The 18791-nt window shown below is 37.4% G+C and overlaps 1 protein-coding gene across 1 annotated transcript in view; it reads left to right on the top strand.

Annotated features, from left to right (window-relative positions):
* SKA2 (spindle and kinetochore associated complex subunit 2) overlaps positions 1 to 18791 on the top strand; it is a 61594-nt gene that overhangs the window by 41315 nt on the left and 1488 nt on the right. The window contains exons 2-3 of the mRNA XM_007947921.1: positions 9690 to 9776; positions 14924 to 15100. Of these exons, the coding sequence (XP_007946112.1) occupies positions 9690 to 9776; positions 14924 to 15100 (264 nt within the window). The remainder of the gene's footprint in view (positions 1 to 9689; positions 9777 to 14923; positions 15101 to 18791) is intronic.

Below are 18791 nucleotides of genomic sequence, written 5' to 3'. Positions count from 1 at the left end.
AGGGTGTTGTTTAGTTTCCATGTGTTTACTCTTTTGGTGCTGATCCTCCTATTATTGATTTCTAATTTGATAGCATTATGATCTGAGAAGATGCAAAGCAAGTGTTTTGAAAGCAATTATAATCTCTTCTTGCTGCTAAATAGTTGAGTAGTATGTAATACTGTGTGTCATTTACTTAAAGCATTAAGTCACAAAAAACCTAGATGCCCTCAAGTTGATTCTCATGGTGAGTCCATATATGTCAGAGCAGAACTGTGCTCCATAGGATTTTCAGTGGCTGGTCTTTCTGGAGTTAGGCAAGGCTTTTCTCCTGTGGTACCTCGGTGTGAATCAAACTTCCAGCCTTTCAATTAGCATACTCAGGTACTCCCTCCTTAAAGAATCGTTAGCTGCCATCAGTTCACCTACCCTCTCATGACACCCATTCTTGCGCCATCCCCATAATTCCTTGTGGGTCAAATTTGTAACCCATAAGGTATTATTCCCTGGTAGGTTTTGGGCAGTAGATCATCTTTCTTAGTAGTCTGTTAGTCTGGAGGCGCTACTGAAGCTTATTCAGAATCAAAACAATACCCAAGCCCCCTCAGACAGATAGATGTTGTTCTGGTTACCTGGTGCCGCTCTGATGAGAAAATATACCATAAATGGGATGGCCTTAACAAACAGGAGTTTATTCTTACAATTTGGAGGCTTTAAGTCCAAATTCAAAGTGCCAGGCTCTAGGGGCTTGGTGAAAGTCCCTCAACCTTGAGGTCCAGCTCTGCCTCCTGCTTCTGGCCCATTGGAGCTAGAGGCATTTCTTCACTCAGACAGCAGTTGGCTGCTGAGGCTGAGAAGCCCCAAGTTTGACAAGTAAAAAGGCACAGTCTCGATGTTACCAAACCACACTGGCAGGCCATTAACTCGAGTCCATTGTAAGTCACAAGGTTGGCAGAACGTAGCAGCTGCTGAGCAAGGACACGCTACATGCAGGGTGCAAGCGTGCCAAAGGCTAGAGACCATTCTCAAAACTTCTCCTTCTATACAGGAAGCAGACCACATACCACAAAGGCAGCTAGCTACTCAGCTGCTCCCAGTAGATTCTACCATGGAGTTGATTACCAGTCTCATCATGGGGAATACTACATCCAGCTGCCCAGCCACTCAACCAGGCCTAGCCAAGTTGACATACAAACATAACCATCACAGATGTGTCTTAGTAGAAAACACTAGACTGATAGTCTGCTAGAAATTAAAAGAAAAAAAAATTTTTTTTTCAGTTTTATTGTGATTTAGGTGAAAGTTTACAGAGCAAATTCATCTTCCATATAGCAGTTCACAGTTTGTCTCATGACATTGACTGTAATTTCCAACAGTGCAATAGCTCTCCTCCCACTTCCTCCCCATAGCCACCTCTTCTCTGTGTCCTTCCCTCCCATGCACTCCTGTCCCCTGAGCTGTCTCCCTGTGCACACACAGCCCTTCTATTCTCCCATGATTGATCTTTCCAAGGAGTGTATCTACCTAATGTAAAGACAAGCTCATATGCTTGTCTTTTATTTGGCTGGAAGCTACAGGAATGGGTTCAATTCCAGACCTGAAGGGCATCTAGGGGCCATTGTCTCAATGGTTCCACCAGGCTCCATTGGACCAGTAAACCTGGTCCCCCCCCCTTTTTTTTTTTATGATTTTGAGTTTTGTTCCACATTGTTCTCCCACTCTGTAAAAGAAAAAAGTTTTAAAGGAATAAAATCATTTTGAAATGAGGAGACATTTACAGAAGCCCATGCCAGACGTTAAAATGTTCTAAATTGCAGGGACAACAGTAAGGGTTTAAAAGGATCTGCACTCACAGGCCAGTAGAGGTAGGGGAGGAAGCATGACTGCAGCGCAGGCAATTACTTGGTATGGGTTTTCAAGCCATAGTCTTTGTAACTCCCACCGGATTATTGGGTGGGACCATACAAATAAGGTGTGTCCAACTCTGATGTTGGGGATTGCTTAGTTTTGTCACTTTGCCAAACTTAAAATGAGCCCTCCTAGAGGCAGAGGGGGGAATCTCACTGCCACCAAGAGCTAGAGGTGAAGTGCAGCACATCCTTGGACCTGCACTGGACCTCGTTGGGTGAGAGACTCCCCAGTGGAGAGACGCTCTGGAGGAGAGACAGTGGCAGTGGAACCAAGAGGCACAAGACAGAGCAGCAGGTTTACCTGGCCCCCAGAGGCAGAGGCCAAGAGCCAGAGAGGAATGTCTGAGGGCACAGCAGAGGGAGACTGTCCTGATTGAAGAATTGTATCTGAGCACATTCCTGAAACTGAATTGTAGCCTGTTACTTCCCTAATAAACCCCATAATTGTGAGTGTTGTCTGTGAGTTCTATGTGGCCATTGCAATGAATTATGGAACCCAGCAGAGAAGTAGTGAGTACCATGGGAGGGACAGTTGGTGTCAAAAGTTGGTAAAAAGGCTGGAGTGGCGGCCTGTCTGGCCTCAGGAATAAGCCTTGGGCTGCTGATGGTGATTCTGCCTTCCCCTTGTGAAGTTAGAGGAGGTCAGAAGATGCTGCCTCTATGTCCTTTTTGCAATCTTTGTTATTAAACAGTAAAACTTTGACAAAAGGGACAGATAAATATGATCAGCAAGTTTGTCTGTTACATCCTGAGAGTTGTCATATCCTGAAAGTGTTATATCCAAAGAGGTGTTTAACAAAGTATTCATTCAGGGGTTAATTTTCTGTCACATCTGAAGTCTGTCTCCTTACCTTCATCACAGATTTATAAAGGGTTGGTATACAAACTACGAGATTCTGAGTGAAAATGTTAATTTGGGACTAAAACTAGATATGTATCTATTTTAGTTACAAAGTTATTTATAAGTTCTAACTTCATAACATTATCAGTTCTATTTCTTACCTTCCTGCTTAACATTCTTAACAGACAGTAACTCTTTACCTAGATTAGAAATTCTAACTTCTGTCATCTTTGTTATTAAACAGTACAACTTTGCAAAAAGGCTGAATGGTTTCTTTAGAAAAGTAGAAATTCAAAATGGAGTTTAATTCAGGTTGAAGTCATCCAGTTCAGGCATGTCAGTTCTCAGGATTCATGTCCACAGATAGTGGCTCTGCATGAGGTGCATTGGCCGGGAATTAAACCTGGGTCTCTCTTGTGGAAGGTGAGAATTTTACTACTGAACCACCAGTGACTCCACACCTAAAGCATCAGGCTGGTATATTATGTGTTTATGAAATATATGCTATGCTCTGTAAACTCAAATTTATTTTCTAAACTATTCCTTTTCCCACATGTGTATTATCATCTTTACAGTCCCAGTCTGCTTTGTAGGATGTTCAACTGGCAGAATGTAAATTAGGATACTTTAGCATGGATTTCCATGGACTTTTCCCAGATAAATTACATATTTTATGTATCACCCTTAGGTATAAAACTTTCCCCCCTTCATTCTTATTTTTAATTTGAATTATATAATTAGAATTTATAATTTCTAAAATAATAATATTTAGAAGTCTTGGGCTTTAAAATAAATCACTAGTGTCATTTGAAATATTTCATGTTATATTCTTGTTTAGTTTTGGTATCAAGGGTTATGTTGTTATTAGTTGCCATCAAGTTGGTTCAACTCCTGGAGCTCCCATGTGTGCAGAGTAGAATTGCTCTCATTTGAGATCTTTTAATATCCCTAAAAAATAATATAGATAACTAACATTAATTAAACAGTAACAGTGTTTTACAGGGCTTATAGGAAGCTAATGTATAGCTTGGGAGGGCCAATGAATGAAGTGTATCAGCATGAATTTGCCCCATTTATCAGATGATAATGAATGTTGGAGACTATCATAATTCGTTGGTAAATTTCATATCCTATAACTAAAAAAAGTTCCTGTTTATTACCAGATCCTAGAACCCTATCGATATTGTCTCTGCTGTGTAAATAGCTCTGAGTAGTGCAATATTGCTTATAGGGTTTTAGTGTTTGGGAAGAACAATGGGCAGGCCACAGAAACTATGTAGCTGAAACTGAAACAACCGTTATCTTTGCTTAGGAAGAAAACAAATAGGAGAATCTAGTTTTTACTATAAATATTGAAATCTGAGGCTCAAATGTTTTTTATTAGAAGGCAACAATTATCTTTTTCAAGTTTTAACATTTCGATAAATTCAACGGGTTTATTTGTAGTGTAATGAAAGAATAAAATTTCAGTGTTGAAAAAGGCCTTAGATTCCAATTCTTCTCATTTAATAGAAAACATCCAGAAAGATGAGGGACATACCTAAGGCCACAGAGTTTGGTTAATGATAACACAGCTAGAATCCAAGTATCCCAATTCATTTCATTTTCATTTTTTGTACCATCCAACCAGGTTGTGTTCAGAAGGAATTTGGACTTGACTGACTTTACATTTTAGTGATAATTAGATTGAAAACTTTAAAAAGAGGATTTAATTTTAAGTAAAGAATTTACTATTTTAAATTCCTTCTTTATGACTGTTATTGGCTTTGATATCGTCTATGGTTGTTGGTATTGTTAAGTCAATTTTTGACTCATAGTCACCCCATGTGACAGAGCAGAACTGCTTCTAAGGGTTTTCTTGGCTGTAATCTTTATAGAAGCAGACAGCCAGATCTTTCTCCCATGGAGCTGCTGGGTGGTTTTGAACCATCAGCCTTGGGTTAGCAGCCAGGCACTTAACCATTGTGCCACCAGGCCTTCTTCATGCCATGTATAACTTTGGTCTAACTAGAACAAACTTGAAGTAATGAAAATAGAACTAGAGGCAAGTAACTTAGCTTGTTTCCTCAGTTGTAGTATGAATGGTTAAGATCAGAGAATTTTCATGTTTTTCTTTCTCTGAACATTGCACTGGTATCCTTTTTTCCTTTTCTGTCACCTGCTTAAACCTGAGCCAGTTTCCATGGTGTAAAACTTCCGTTTTGGTCAATTTCAAGCTACCAGCATGATGTCATTGAAAGTGGAATTGGGACCAGATCCCTAGTACCACACTGTTATACGGTATTTCCACTGAGCAGATATAATAGATATAAATAACCTCAAGAGCAGAGGTAATAATAAAATGTAGTAAATTGATTAGGATATGATGATTTTTGTGTATATAGTTTCTTTATTGAGGTTTTCTTGGTGGTGCAAGTGGTTTAAGCTTGACTGCTAACCAAAAAGTTGTGGTTTGAATCACCCAGTGACACCTCTCAATCAAGGCCTGGCAATCTGCTTCTGTAAGATTATAGTAATTGAAAACCCTATGGAATGCAGTTCTGCTCTGATACACATGAGTTTGCCATGAGTTGGAATTGACTTGAAAACAATGAGTTTGGTTTATTATTTTTGTTTTAATAGTTTATTAAATGATAAATATATATATAATTTAATTGTTAATGATGTCTGTGTATAACAATTAGCTTGCAAAAAAAAATCTTGAAAATTTAGCTAGATCTAGCATACTACTGATTGAAAGAGAACTCTTTGGTAACTAATTTTAAATTTTAAACTTAACTTAAAAGCAGGAACTACTTCTTTTTGGTACCATTTGATAAGCCTACATTGTAGGCTCCCGGGTTTTATAGGAAGCTGTAGTCAAAACCATTCTTCTTGAATTGAAGACATTGTTGAAAGGACTAGGGTAGTTAAACCTTAAGCAAAACTAAAACATTAAGTTAAAAAACACATACAGGCTTAAGAATTGCTGTTTCATAAAGAAGCTTCCAAAACCAAAACCAAACCCACTGCCATCGAGTCAATTCTGACTCATAATAACCCTATAGTACAGAGTAGAGCTGCCCCATAGGGTTTCTAAGGCTGAAATTTTTACGGAAGCCGACTGCCACGTACTTCTCTCCTGGAGAGGATGGTGGATTTAGACCTCTGATCTTTCAGTTAGCAGCTGAGCACTTAACCACTGCAAGACCAGGACACCTGTAAAAGGGCTTAAAAAAAAAAAAAAGCTCACTCACTGTCATCCAGTGGATTCTGACTCAGCAACTCCCATAAAGTTTCCAAGGCTGTAAATCTTTATGGAAGCAGACTGCCTCATATCTTCTGCAGAGCAGCTGGTGGGTTCCAACCACCTGCCTTTTGGCTAGCAGCTAAATGCCTTAACCACTGCACCACCACAGCTCCTTATAAACAGGCTTTAAAACAAAACCAAACTCACTGCCATTTAGTCAATTCTGGCTCATAGTGACCCCCATTGGGTTTCCAAGGCTGTACATTTTTACGAAAGCAGACTGCCTCCTCTTTCTTCTGAGGACTGGCTGATGGGTTTGAACCACTGACCTTTTGGTTAGCAGCCAGATGCCTTAACCACTGCACCACCAGAGCTGCTTTATAAACAGGCTTCCAGAAAAAAGCCAAACCCACTGCCCTCAAGTCAGTTCTGCTCAGAGTGACCCCTTCTTGGGTTTCTGAGGCAGTATCTCTACAGAAGTAGATTGCCCAGTCATCTTTCGAAGGAGTGGCTGTTGGGTTTGAACTGACAGCCTTCTGGTTAGCAGTCAAAATGCCTTAGGCGCTGCGCCACCAGAGCTCCACATAAACAGGCTAGGGTTCCTAAAATAACAATTCTGTTTTAAGGTAACCCTGGAGCCACAAATCCCATAATATGGGAAATAATATGACAGGAATTTTTTAATATACGTGTGTGTGTGTGTGTGTGTATATATAATGTACACATACATATTTATATACACACATTCCTACTCACATATACATATGTAATGCCTATTAGTATATAATATTCTTGTTATAAAGGAGCTCTGGTAGCATTGTGGTGAAAGCATTGAGCTGTTAACCAAAAGGTTAGCTATTAGAAACCACTAGCTGTTTGGTGGGAGAAAGATAAGACAGTGTTTCCATAAAGCTTTGGAAGCCCTATGGAGTAGTTCCTACTCTGCCCTATAAGGTTGCTGTGAATTGGAATTGACTGGATGGTAGTGGGTTTTGTTTTGGTATATACTTGTTCTAGGAACTGTGGTGATACAGTGATTAAGTGCTTGGCTGCTAACTAAAAGGTGGGCAGTTCGAACCCCTGGCCACTTTGCAAAAGAGAGATGAGGCAGTCTGCTACCATAAAGATTTACAACCTTGGAAACCCTATGGGGTATCTCTATTCTATTCTATAGGGTTGTGAAGAATTGACCTGATGCCAATGGGTATACTTGTTAGATTGCTGTTGTTGTTATGTGCTGTGAGTCATCTCTGACTCATAGCAACCCCTCCTTGGGTTTCTGAGGTAGTATCACTACAGAAGTAGATTGCCAAATCTTCCTTCTGAGGAGTGGCTGGTGGGTTTGAACTGCCAACCTTCAGGTTAGCAGTCAAGTGCCTTAGGCACTACACCACCAGAGCTCCCACTTGTTAGATTAGATATCAAGATTAAACTAATCAATAATTCTAAATACTAATAAATGTATATTTATACACATATATGTATGTGTGTGTGTGTGTGTGTTATATAGATATATGACATTTATATATAACAAATGATAAGCCTCTATTTTTAGAAATAATTTTAAGCACAGTTTATAATTAATTACCCAGTATTTATTTTTCTGGCTCATAGCAACTCCCTGCAGTTAGAGATAGAAATCTGATAACTCTTGAAAAATATTTTTGAAATAAAAACTGACTTTTTCCTTCTATATCTACCCTAAAAATTTTTGGTTATAAAAATAGAATTTTAGTAATTATAAGATACTTCATTATAATTTAGACAGTGATGAGGAAAGCTATTACTGATGGAACCTCTAGTTTATCTATTTCTGAAATTCTGTTCAATGATGACAGCTTCTGACCTTAGAAGCATTTTAATTTCTGAAAACCATTTTGTCTTACTCTGCATTCTAGAATAGGACCCTTGCTTTACATTTTACATAATCAAAATTATCTGTAAATTGTTTCTTATTAAATCTGAGAAATCCTTTTTATACTTTTTCTGGTTTCTACCTCTCTTGCTCAGGTTTCAGAACCTCAAGAACCAATGTTTAGTCCAGAGCTTAAGTCCATTATAAGGTTTTGACCTCCCCAAACAGTCTCCCAGGCTATGGCTTAGGAAACGGAGCCCATCTCTAAGGAAGTCATGTTTTGCCTTCCATAGAAAAATGTAAAGATTACAGTTGGTTCCCTGTTAAATTCAAAATATTATATGCTATAAGATCATGTAGGGAGCTCTGGTGATGTAGTGCCTAAGACCTTTGACTGCTAACCAGAAGGGTGGCGGTCCAAATCCCTCAGCCACTCCTTGGAAGGAAGATCGAGCAATTTGCTTTTGTAGAGATACCTCCTTGGAAACCCAAGGAGGGGTTGCTACGAGTTGGATACGATTCAATGGCAGTGAGGTTTTTTTCTTTCTTTTTTTTTTTTAAATAAGATCATGTAAGAGATCCAGAGTTTCAAAAAGTTAAGAATATACCCACTTTTCACTTATCAACATGGTTAGGTTCCAAAGACCAGCTTGTTATGCAAAGATCATTGTTATGTGAAAATGGAAGATGACTATATTAGATCACAAAATAGTGGGTAAATAGGTCATCATATAACTAACTGCCAGTTTACATAATTAAATAGCTGCCAAAGTGAGACATTATGGGCCAGCCAAGTTGACACATAACCACAGCAAGTGTTACTCTTGCCTTCACCTCAGCATTCATTACTGCCAGATACACCTTGTTAATGTACACAGTAATCCATAGTGGATTTTTTACTATTGTAAATGAGAAATACGGAATAAGGAGATCTTCGATAAGTGAAGAGTAGGTATAATTTATTGATAATTTCACACTAGAGATAAGATACTTTAAACACATATATATTCTTCCAAGGAGCTCTGGTGGTGTAGTGGGTAAGGCATTTGACTGCTAACCAGAAGGTTGGTGGTTTAAACCCACCAGCTGTTCCGCAGAAGGAAGATGAAACAATCTCCTTCTGTGAAGATTCTTCTGTGAACCTAGTGTGGGTTGCTGTGAGTCGGAATTGACTCGATGGCAGTTTGATTTGGTTTTGGTTTATAACCCTGATGTCTTTTTTTTTCTTTTTCCCCCTTAGAAGTTTACTACAGATCAAGGTCCCTTGTAAGACTCACATACAACACATTGGGATTATTTAGACTGCTATTCCTATGTAATGTGTGGTTTTTGTCTTGTATACTTTGTAATTCTAAACTCTGTAATTTTGGACTCTAGCATAAATCCATAGCTCTTTTGGTTAATGCCATTGTAAATAATGGTAACAGTTAGTACCCCTGAAAATCAGTTTATTCTGTGTTTTGACTTGAAACTATATTTCCTGCCAGAGGTAGAAAAAAATACTGCCTAACTGTGAGTGTCACCGACCCTAGGGAATTCTTGAAGTCAAGTTAATTTTTTGTGTTAACATATAAGAGAGTGGCTACTTAGTGTTTTAATTTTAGCTCAAAATCCAAGCGTGGTACATAAAGAAATGACTGGACTATATTATTTCAAAAGGTTAACTAGTTTGTTTTTTAAAAATTTTTACTGGAGGATAGAGATTACAGATGATGGAAGTTGTATACGCATTTTAATTTTCACGTTTTAAAAATGTGTGTGTATCTCATAGTTATTATTAAAGTCTTAAAAATATAAAGGGAAAAGAAAGAATAGTCAAAGTATTATTAATAATGTCTTTTGGTTCACAGAATAATGATTTGTGCTGCTCTTTAGTTCCAGAAAGCTGATTCTGATCTGGATTGTATTCTGTACAGGCTGGAATATGAAATCAAAAACAATCATCCTGATTCAGCTGGCACGGTAATCTGCAAAAGTAATATGTCTTTGTAACTGAATATTTTATAGTAAGATTTTCTGATGGTATATCTAATAGTATTAGGTCTATTACCAAACCCAAACTCACTGCTGTCCAATCGGATCTGACTCATAGTGAGCCCTCCTTGGGTTTTCAAGGCAGTATCACTACAGAAGTAGATTGCCCAACCTTCCTTCCGAGGAGTGGCTGGTGGGTTTGAACTGCCAGCCTTCTGGTTAGCAGTCAAATGCCTTAGGCACTATGCCACCAGAACTCCTATTAGATGTATTAGCAAACAATTATTAAGTATAAGTATATAGCATGTTAAAATCTTACTAGGTTAGAAGCTTGGTTACAACATACTGGTGATGCTATATCTACAGTTAGGGAAATTTGTGGGTGCCTTTAAAAAAAAAAAAAAAAGTATATATAATAAGAATCATTACTCCAGAGGTACAAACCACATTAGAAGATTCTAAAATTCTGCGAGAGAATATAGATACCTATAGGGTAGTGGAAAGGAGCCTTGGTGGTGCAGTGGTTAAGTACCTGGCAACTAACCAAAAGGTTGGTGGTTCGAACCCACCAGCCACTCCATGGGAGAAAGATATGCAAACTGCTTCCTTAAAGATTACAGCATTAGAAACCTTACGGGGATAGTTCTACTCAGTTTGATAGGGTTGCTAGGAGTCAGAATCAACTTGTGGCAGCAAGTTTGGGTTTGGTTTTCTAGGGAAGTGTTTCTTAAATAAATTGCGTAGAGAAATCTTGGCATTCAGGGTAATCTCTGTGGAAAATAACATACCATTTTGTTTAATTATATGATATAAACTGATTTTTGCATAAAATGATGTAGTTAGTTATTCTGTGTTTAGGTTAATTAGCAATCTTAACTCTGTCTATATGCCATAAAATCTTAACTAAAAGTACACATGCCTATGGAGCTAAAAGTAAATTATTTTTAAACATTGTAAACATTAATTTACCACTTAAATCATTTATGTTTATCCTTGATGGCATTCACCAGCAGACAAGCAATATTATGTTTCACAGTTATTTTTATTTATTTATTTATTTATTTAATTAATTTTATTTTGATTTGGGTGAAGATTTACAGAGTAAATTCACTTTTCATACAGCAGTTCATATATACTTTGTCTCATGCCATTGACCACAGTTTACAATGCAACAGCTCCCCTCCCACTTCCTCCCCATAGTTACCTCTTCCCAGTGTCCATCCCTCCATACTCTTCTGTGCCCTGAGCTGTCTCCCTGTGCATAAGCAGCCCTTCCTTCTCCCATGATTCACAGTTATTTTAAAAAAAAAGTTCCATAAAATTCAAATAAATTTTTGGGTTGGTTAGAAGTGTGAATCCCACAAAATTGGGGAAACATCATGAATATTCGGTTTTTACTGTTTATTTTATGCAATGCCACAATTCAATGAGAGTGAAGTTTGAATTTTCTAGCTCTTTAACTGACTTGACTTTTCCTTATCTTCTTCCCTTTTCTTTCTGACTGAGCTACCAACCATTCTGGTCCAGTGATACCACCTAATGGCTGGCCAGCAGACTCATCTGACCTTCTCATATGGTGCTTCCACTTTTCCTCTGCCTTCCACCTCTCTTATTTGTTCCGCCTACAGTTATTTCTCTTTTCTACAACTTTAATAAGTTTTATTGTATAATTTGCATGCCATAGAATATTCACTATCTTCAAAAACTTTTTAAATACCTGTAACATTTATCCAATAACTTCAAGAAAATATTTCCTTTCTCCTCTTTTGAGTGTTTCATTTGGGAGCAAAACTATGATCTTAATCATTACAAAATTATTTGTAATTATTTTATAATATGTGGCTCAAGGAAGAAGAAAGTAAACGGTCAGTTGCAGTAATCATTAATACCCCTACACAGTGGTAGGGTGGTGGTAGTGGTTGTAAACATTCATTGAGCATTACTATGCCAAGCACTGTCATATGTATGTGTTTGTGTGTGTTCTCACACCCACATACATGTATGTGATTTTATTTAGCTGCATTATCCTCTTTCTAGTACAATTTGTGATTTAGAGACTGTCAGTAATTTGGAATAAATGTCAACCTTTTTGACTTGGATATGTGTAGACATAAAAATAAAATAAACTACAAGTTCCCATTACTATGTTTTCCCTTATTTGTTTCAGTAAGATAATTTTGTTTTAATTGATGAGCATTGTCCCTTTTTAGTATCACAACTGATAGCATATTTTCTTCAGTTTCTTTCAAAAGACTCAATTAAGTTGAGCTTTTTGCTTAAGAGTATTGACTTTTCTTTTTCTTCATAACCAGCACTATGATTAGTAGAACATTTCTTGTGTGTTACGTTGGGTTCTCTAGAGAAGCAAAACCAGTACAGCTTATATATATAGAGAGAGAAATTTATCTTAGGAAAATGGCTCACACAATTATAGAGGCTGGCAAGTCCCAAGTTCCTGGATCAAACGTCAAACTGGAGTCTTTTCTCCACTCATGCAGCTGTAGGGGCTGACAAGCTCAAGGTTGGCAGGCAGTATAACAGCTATTGACTTTGGAGGATGATGAATCCAAGATCACCAGGCAGAATGGTGAATTGTTGCTCACGGACAGTTGTAGGCAGCAAAACAAGATCCAGATCTACAAAAGGTTCTCAAATTTTCCCAGGATGTCCATATAGATATTCGAAGCAGGCCACACCCCTAGGGAAACTCCCTTTCAACTGATTGGCTGCTCAAAGCATATATATCAGATCTCATCATGGAAATAATTACATCACAACTGCTTAAATCACTCAGAATTGTGGTCCAGCCAAGTTGACACACAACCCCAACTGTCACATCTTGTTATGACCTTTTATCACACACTTAAGATTAATCAAAGCTCTAAAATGAGTTAAGGTGTTATAGGCACAAGAGTAGGGGCTGTGGTAGCATAGTGGCTAAAGCACTTGACTGCTAACCAGACGGCTGGCGGTTCAAACCCACCAGCCACTCCTCGGAAGGAAGGTTTGGCAATCCTACTTCCGTAGTGGTACTGCCTCGGAAACCCAAGGAGGGGTCGCTATGAGTCGGGGCCGACTTGACGGCACATAACAACAACAACAAGGCACAAGAGTACAGTACAGTTTACAAACACCAATAAAAGAATACAGTGGCACCCAAGGAGGCAGTCATTCAGACAAATAAATATTTTTCTAGGCTATGTGTATAACAGTTTCTTCCTCTGTGGTGTGGTGCTGAGTCCTGACTATAAGGTAATCATAAATGGGACATAAAAATCATGCTGTCCTGAATCAGTCATTTTCAAATGAGTGTCATTAGATCTAGTTCATATCACTAAACATGGGTGTGATTTATCTGATACTCTGTCCTAACTTGTTAGCTTACTTGCTGATTGCTTATTGGCAAAAAGAAAGATTCACCAATTCTTTCTTTTCCTAATTTTGGGAAATTATCAGGGATAGTTCTGCTCTCATTTTTTTTTTTCACCATAAATTTATATTTTGGAAATTCTGTCCATGGGCACTTCACTACTGAGGTTTAGTCCAATCACCAAAGGGTCATTTATACTTAGATGACTCATTGTGTACCTTATACTTGATATTTTCTCCTCTCATACCAATTTTCCTCCCAACTTTAATTTTTTAAAATCAAAGTAATTCATGTATACATAACTTGAAAGGTCATAGAACTATAAAGCTTGTAATTGCCAACAGCAATTCCTTGCTTTACACTCTCCTGACTCCGAGATAGTCACCGCTTTATTTTAGCTTTTTGTACTTATTTCTATAAATCCTTACATTGCTACTCCTTTTTTCACACACACCCCTATCTGAAGTATCTATTGATTTCCTGAGGGCGAACTGTTCTGCCTTTTACTGCCATTGTGATTTTAGGCAAGTCAATTAGCCTCTTGTACTTTAGTTTCCTCATCTGTAAAATGGGGATGTTATTGTCTACTTCACAGTTTGGAAGAGGATAAAGTTAGTTATGTAATATACACGTAATATACTTGGTTGACACAAATGATTTGCACTCACTTGATAATCTAAAAATTGGCAGTTTTAACCCAACAGCAGTTTTGTTGAAAAAAGGCCTGAGGTACTGCTTTCATAAAGATTATAGCCAAGAAAACCCAATGGAGTAGTCCTACTATGTAACACAGGTAATTTTATCCCCATTGCCAGTATTTAGAAATACTGTGTGTATTAGTTTCCTAGGACTATCTTAATAAAATAGCACAAACTGGGTTGCTTAAGACAACAGATATTTATTCTCTCTCTTTAATTTCTTGCCTTCTGGAGGCAAGAAATCCAAAATCAGTTTGTCGGCAAGGCTACGCTCCTTCTCAAGGCTCTGGGTAAGAATCTGTTCCATGTCCCTCTCATAGCTTTTAGAGGTTGCCACAATTCTTGGCATTTCTTGGCTTGTAAACACCATTAGTCCAGTCTCTGGATTCACATTGTATTCTCATTTTTGTGTCTTTGTGCCTATATTTCCCTTTTATAAAGACACCAATCATTGGATTAGGGTCCAGTGTAACCTCATCTTAACTTGATCACATCTGCAAGCGTCTTTCTAAATAAGGTCACATTCACAGGCACTGGAGGTTAGGACTTGAACATATCTTTCTTGGGGACACAATTCAACCCATAACAATGTGTTTAAGAATTTTATAAATGCTTTCAAGTTTTTTTTTTCTTTAAGAGCAAATCCTAATAATGCTTTTATGAGTCTCTATGAGTTAGATCCGACTCAGGCAGTGAGTGTGGTTTGGTTTTAGTTGGTTTAGTATTTAGAATCATATTTTAGAAATACTGTGTAATTAATGAGTGAACCAAGCATCAAATGTTATACAACTAAAGTGACTTTATTTGCTGTACAACACTGCTGATTTTTTTAGTGGATTATTTCTATAGCTAGACTCCAAATTCCTTGAGAGTAGGTCTTACACTTCTCTCTTTCTCCAATCTCCCATACTCTGGGACATAGCTGCATAGACTGACTTTGTCATAATTAAATACTGAAAATGTTAGATTAATACATGATAGAATAATGTTGTATGTATTTTAATTCTTGAAAGAGCTTTATTTTTCTTTTCATGAGTTAATATGTGTTAACTTGTTTCCTAATGTAGAAAAATCCAGTTACACTCTTAAAGGAATTGTCAGCGATAAAGTCTCGATATCAGACTTTGCACAAACGTATTAAACCAACTGCTGTTGAACAAAAAGAGACTAAGGGCCGCATTTGTGTTACTTTGGATAAGACTATGACCATGATACGAGAACTTCAAAAGCTAACAGACCTAGAGGTAATGATTTCTTTTTAAATTATTCTATTTTTGTTGTTAAGAATATACAGAATATAACATACCAATTCAGCAGTTTCTACATGTACAATTCAGTACATTGAGTACATTCTTCTGGTCGTGCAACCATTTTCATCCTCCTTATCTGAGGAGTTCCTCTCCCATTAATGTAAATTATGTAAAAACTGCCCTCTGAGTTTCCTATGTAATCTTTTGAGTTGTTGTTATCAGTTTGATTTCATGTAGATAGACCTTAAAAAAGCATAATGCTCAAGGCAGACTTTCATTTACTTGTTGTTATGTGCCGTCAAGTCGGACTCATAGTGACCCCTCCTTGGGTTTCTGAGGCAGTATCCCTACGGAAGTAGATTGCCCAACCTTCCTTAAGAAGACTTCACAGGATGCTTTTGGTTTAAGGTTTAAAGATTATCTCAGGGCAGTAGTTTCAGGAATTTATCCAGCCTCAATGGCTCCAGAAAGTCTAGAGTACATGACAGTTTGAAATTCTGTTTTATATTTTCCCCCTTTTGATCAGGATTCTTCTATAAAATCTTGGATCAAAATGTTCGGTAATGGTAGCCAAGCACCATTCCAGTTCTTTTGGTCTCATGACAAAAGAGGCAGATGTTCATGGAGGCAATTTTCCACATATTCCATATCCTCCTCCTATTCCTGACTCTCCTGCATCTTCTGTGGCTTCAGGTGAATAGAGACCAATTGTTGTGCTATTAAGGCCTCAGGCACTGTCCAACAAACTAGGATGTGCAGCAGAAGCACTAAATATGATTAGTTCAGATAACTGGGATAGCCTCTGAAACCATGACTCTAAAGCTCCAAACAAAGAAACCAAATCCCATGAGGTATTTGGTTGTACATAAGCAGCGTCAGCAGCTACTTTTTTTTTTTTTTTTTTTTTGGTTGTTGTAAATATATTTATCACACAACTTTTGCTAATTCAGCTTTTTTATTGATGGCAATTACATTAATCAGCAGTCCAAGCTTACCCTTGATTTTTCTATCACTGCAAACTGAAACTCAGTGCTCCATACGCAGTCATCCTCTGGATCCCCCTCCTTCAGCCTCTGGTACCACCAATAAACTTTAGCCTCTATACATTCATTTGTTCTTACCTTTTTATGTAAGGTTATACAGTGTTTATCCTTTGGCTTATTTTACTCAGCATAATGTCTTCAAGCTCTTTCCATACTATATGCAATGCCATCGAGTCAAACCCAACTCATAGCGACCCCTTCTTGGGTTTTTGAGGCAGTATCACTACAGAAGTAGATTGTCCAACCTTCCTTCTGAGGAGTGGCTGGTGGGTTTGAACCACCAGCCTTCTGGTTAGCAGTCAAATGCCTTGGGCACTATGCTACTAGAGCTCCTTTCCATACTATAGTTTGTATCAAGACTTCATTTCTCCTACTGGCTGAGTAGTATTCCCTTGTATGTGCGTACTATATTTTGTTTATCCATTCATCCATTGATGGACATTTAGGTTGTGTCTACCTTTTGACGTTTTGCCTCTTGTGAAAAGTGGTGCGGTGAACACTGGTGTACAAATATCTGTTTGAGTCTCTGCTTTCAAATCTTTTGGGTTTATACCTAGAGTAGAATTGCTGGGTTATATAGTACTATTTTTAGTTTTCTGAGGAACCACCACTTAGTTCCACAATGGCTGTACCGTTTTGCATTCCCACCAGCAATGAATAAAACTTCCAGTTGCAGGTAATGCTTTCAGTTGACAAGTCAGATATGCATAGTTTTACTTCTGAGTGTCTCTCTGAAAGATAAACCCTCAGTAACTTGCATTTTGTAATTTAGAAGTCACTTTGCTGAGTTGATAAAAATGAGATTTTCTTAACTTTAAAGTGTAGAAGCTGACACTTTTACCTCCTTTTATTTTAAAGTAAGCATGCAAATTTGCCATGGTTAATGAGGAGGTATGCTATCATGGATTATGTAACCGTATCAGAGAGAAAACTTGCTAATTAATTAAACTTACTAAGTCCACCACCTTAAAGGGATACTGAGTTTCTGTTTGGGGGTGATGAAAAAATTTGGAAATGGATAGTGGTGAAAATTGCACAACGTGGTGAATGTAATTAATGTCACTGAATTACACAAGTAAAATGTTTGAAATGGCAAATGTTTTATTATATATAGTTTACCCACAGGAAAAAAAAAAAAAGAAAAATAGTAGAGAAAATACAGGTGTGATAGTCCATCTTATGTTGCGTTATAAAGGACTTAAGATTGAATGGGAGACTTAAAATATAGACCATTATATTGTTAGAATTTTTGTATTGAAGGAAAGGGAATAGTGCTAATAAAGAGCTATATAATCAAAAATTGCTCTATGAGCCTAGCATTCAAAGGACATACAAAGGAGACAGATAGACTTTGTAAAGGAATATCAAGTATAAAAAGGTACACATCAGTCACAGGGACAGGCCTGTGAGAATAGTTAAGAAAGCCAAAGGCCAGATGGACCTGAGTCCTCTGAAATTTTCTGAAATAACCAAAAAGGCCCTTAAAGTTATTTTGGGAGCATGAAGAAGAAGAAGAAAGAGATAAGCCCGCTTAAGGCGAATGGGGCTTTCTAGACAACAGGAAGTAAAACTGCTCTGGTATTATCTTAAAACAATCTTTATTAATGGGAGTGGTTTTCGATTTGGAAGGGTAGAAAAATGTATTTTCAGAAGCACTTGAATTGATAATATTAAATAATAAAGTAATGAGAATGGAAGGGAGTGGGAGGAAGGGAATGCATGCTGATTTCTTCATCTTCCCTAGTTGATATTAAGATGTTGATGTTCAACTATACTGAAAGACAATGGTGACTACCAGAAGACAAAAAAAAAAGAAAACAAAACAAAAATATAGTGAAAATTAGAAAATGAAAGAAAGATTTAAAATAAATGTGTGGTATTCCATTTATACTCCAAAACTGTTGAGTAAAGAAGAAATAAAAGTTCTACAAATTTTAGAATGGTTACTTTGAACTTAATATCTGGAAAAATTCTTTGAAGGTTTATAAACAGATGGTCTGAAACCTCTTGAGCCTTGATCACAAAGAGCAACATAGATTCATGGAGAACAAACAAGTCTTGCCAGAATAATCCCCTTTCCTTTTTTTTAGGGTAGAATAGGGAAATATTTGTGTTGTAGTAAGGCATATGATTGTCTTTCATTTTATCCATGTGAACATTTTAGTCAGTTATGGGCATATTTAGCAGCTACCAAAAACTAGCTGCATATCAGAGTCATGTAGGTTCTGGAGTTTTTCACCTAGAGCTTGGCTGTTCAATAGTCACATGGCTATAGAAATTAAAATTATGTAATACTTAAATTAATATTTTTAGTTCCTGAGCTACCAGTTGGATAATTGCAGATTGAGAATATTTCTAGTATCCTGGAAAGTTCTTTTGAACAGCATTGCCCTGTGTAGGTCTGGGTTGTTCCAGATTTGACGTTCTCTTTAGAGATGACCTATATAGTTAGGCAGATTTGTAACTACACAAGTGACACTTCAGTTTGTAGCTCCTATTATTTTCCCAATTAATCCTATACTTTAGCTAGCTTGTTTGTTGGTGCTCTGTGAAAGTCACTCACAAATTCCCTTCTTCCTCTGTGCTTTTGCTCCTACCTATTTTTGGTGGGTATTGTTGGCTGGTTGCTTTCTCAGCGTCTG

This window comes from Orycteropus afer, unplaced genomic scaffold, assembly GCF_000298275.1.
Source record: "Orycteropus afer afer isolate SDZICR_OR568_19922 unplaced genomic scaffold, OryAfe1.0 scaffold00196, whole genome shotgun sequence".
Classification (NCBI taxonomy): Eukaryota; Metazoa; Chordata; class Mammalia; order Tubulidentata; family Orycteropodidae; genus Orycteropus; species Orycteropus afer.
Note: the sequence above shows the minus strand (reverse complement) of the source record. Positions and strands in the feature narration are given on the sequence as shown.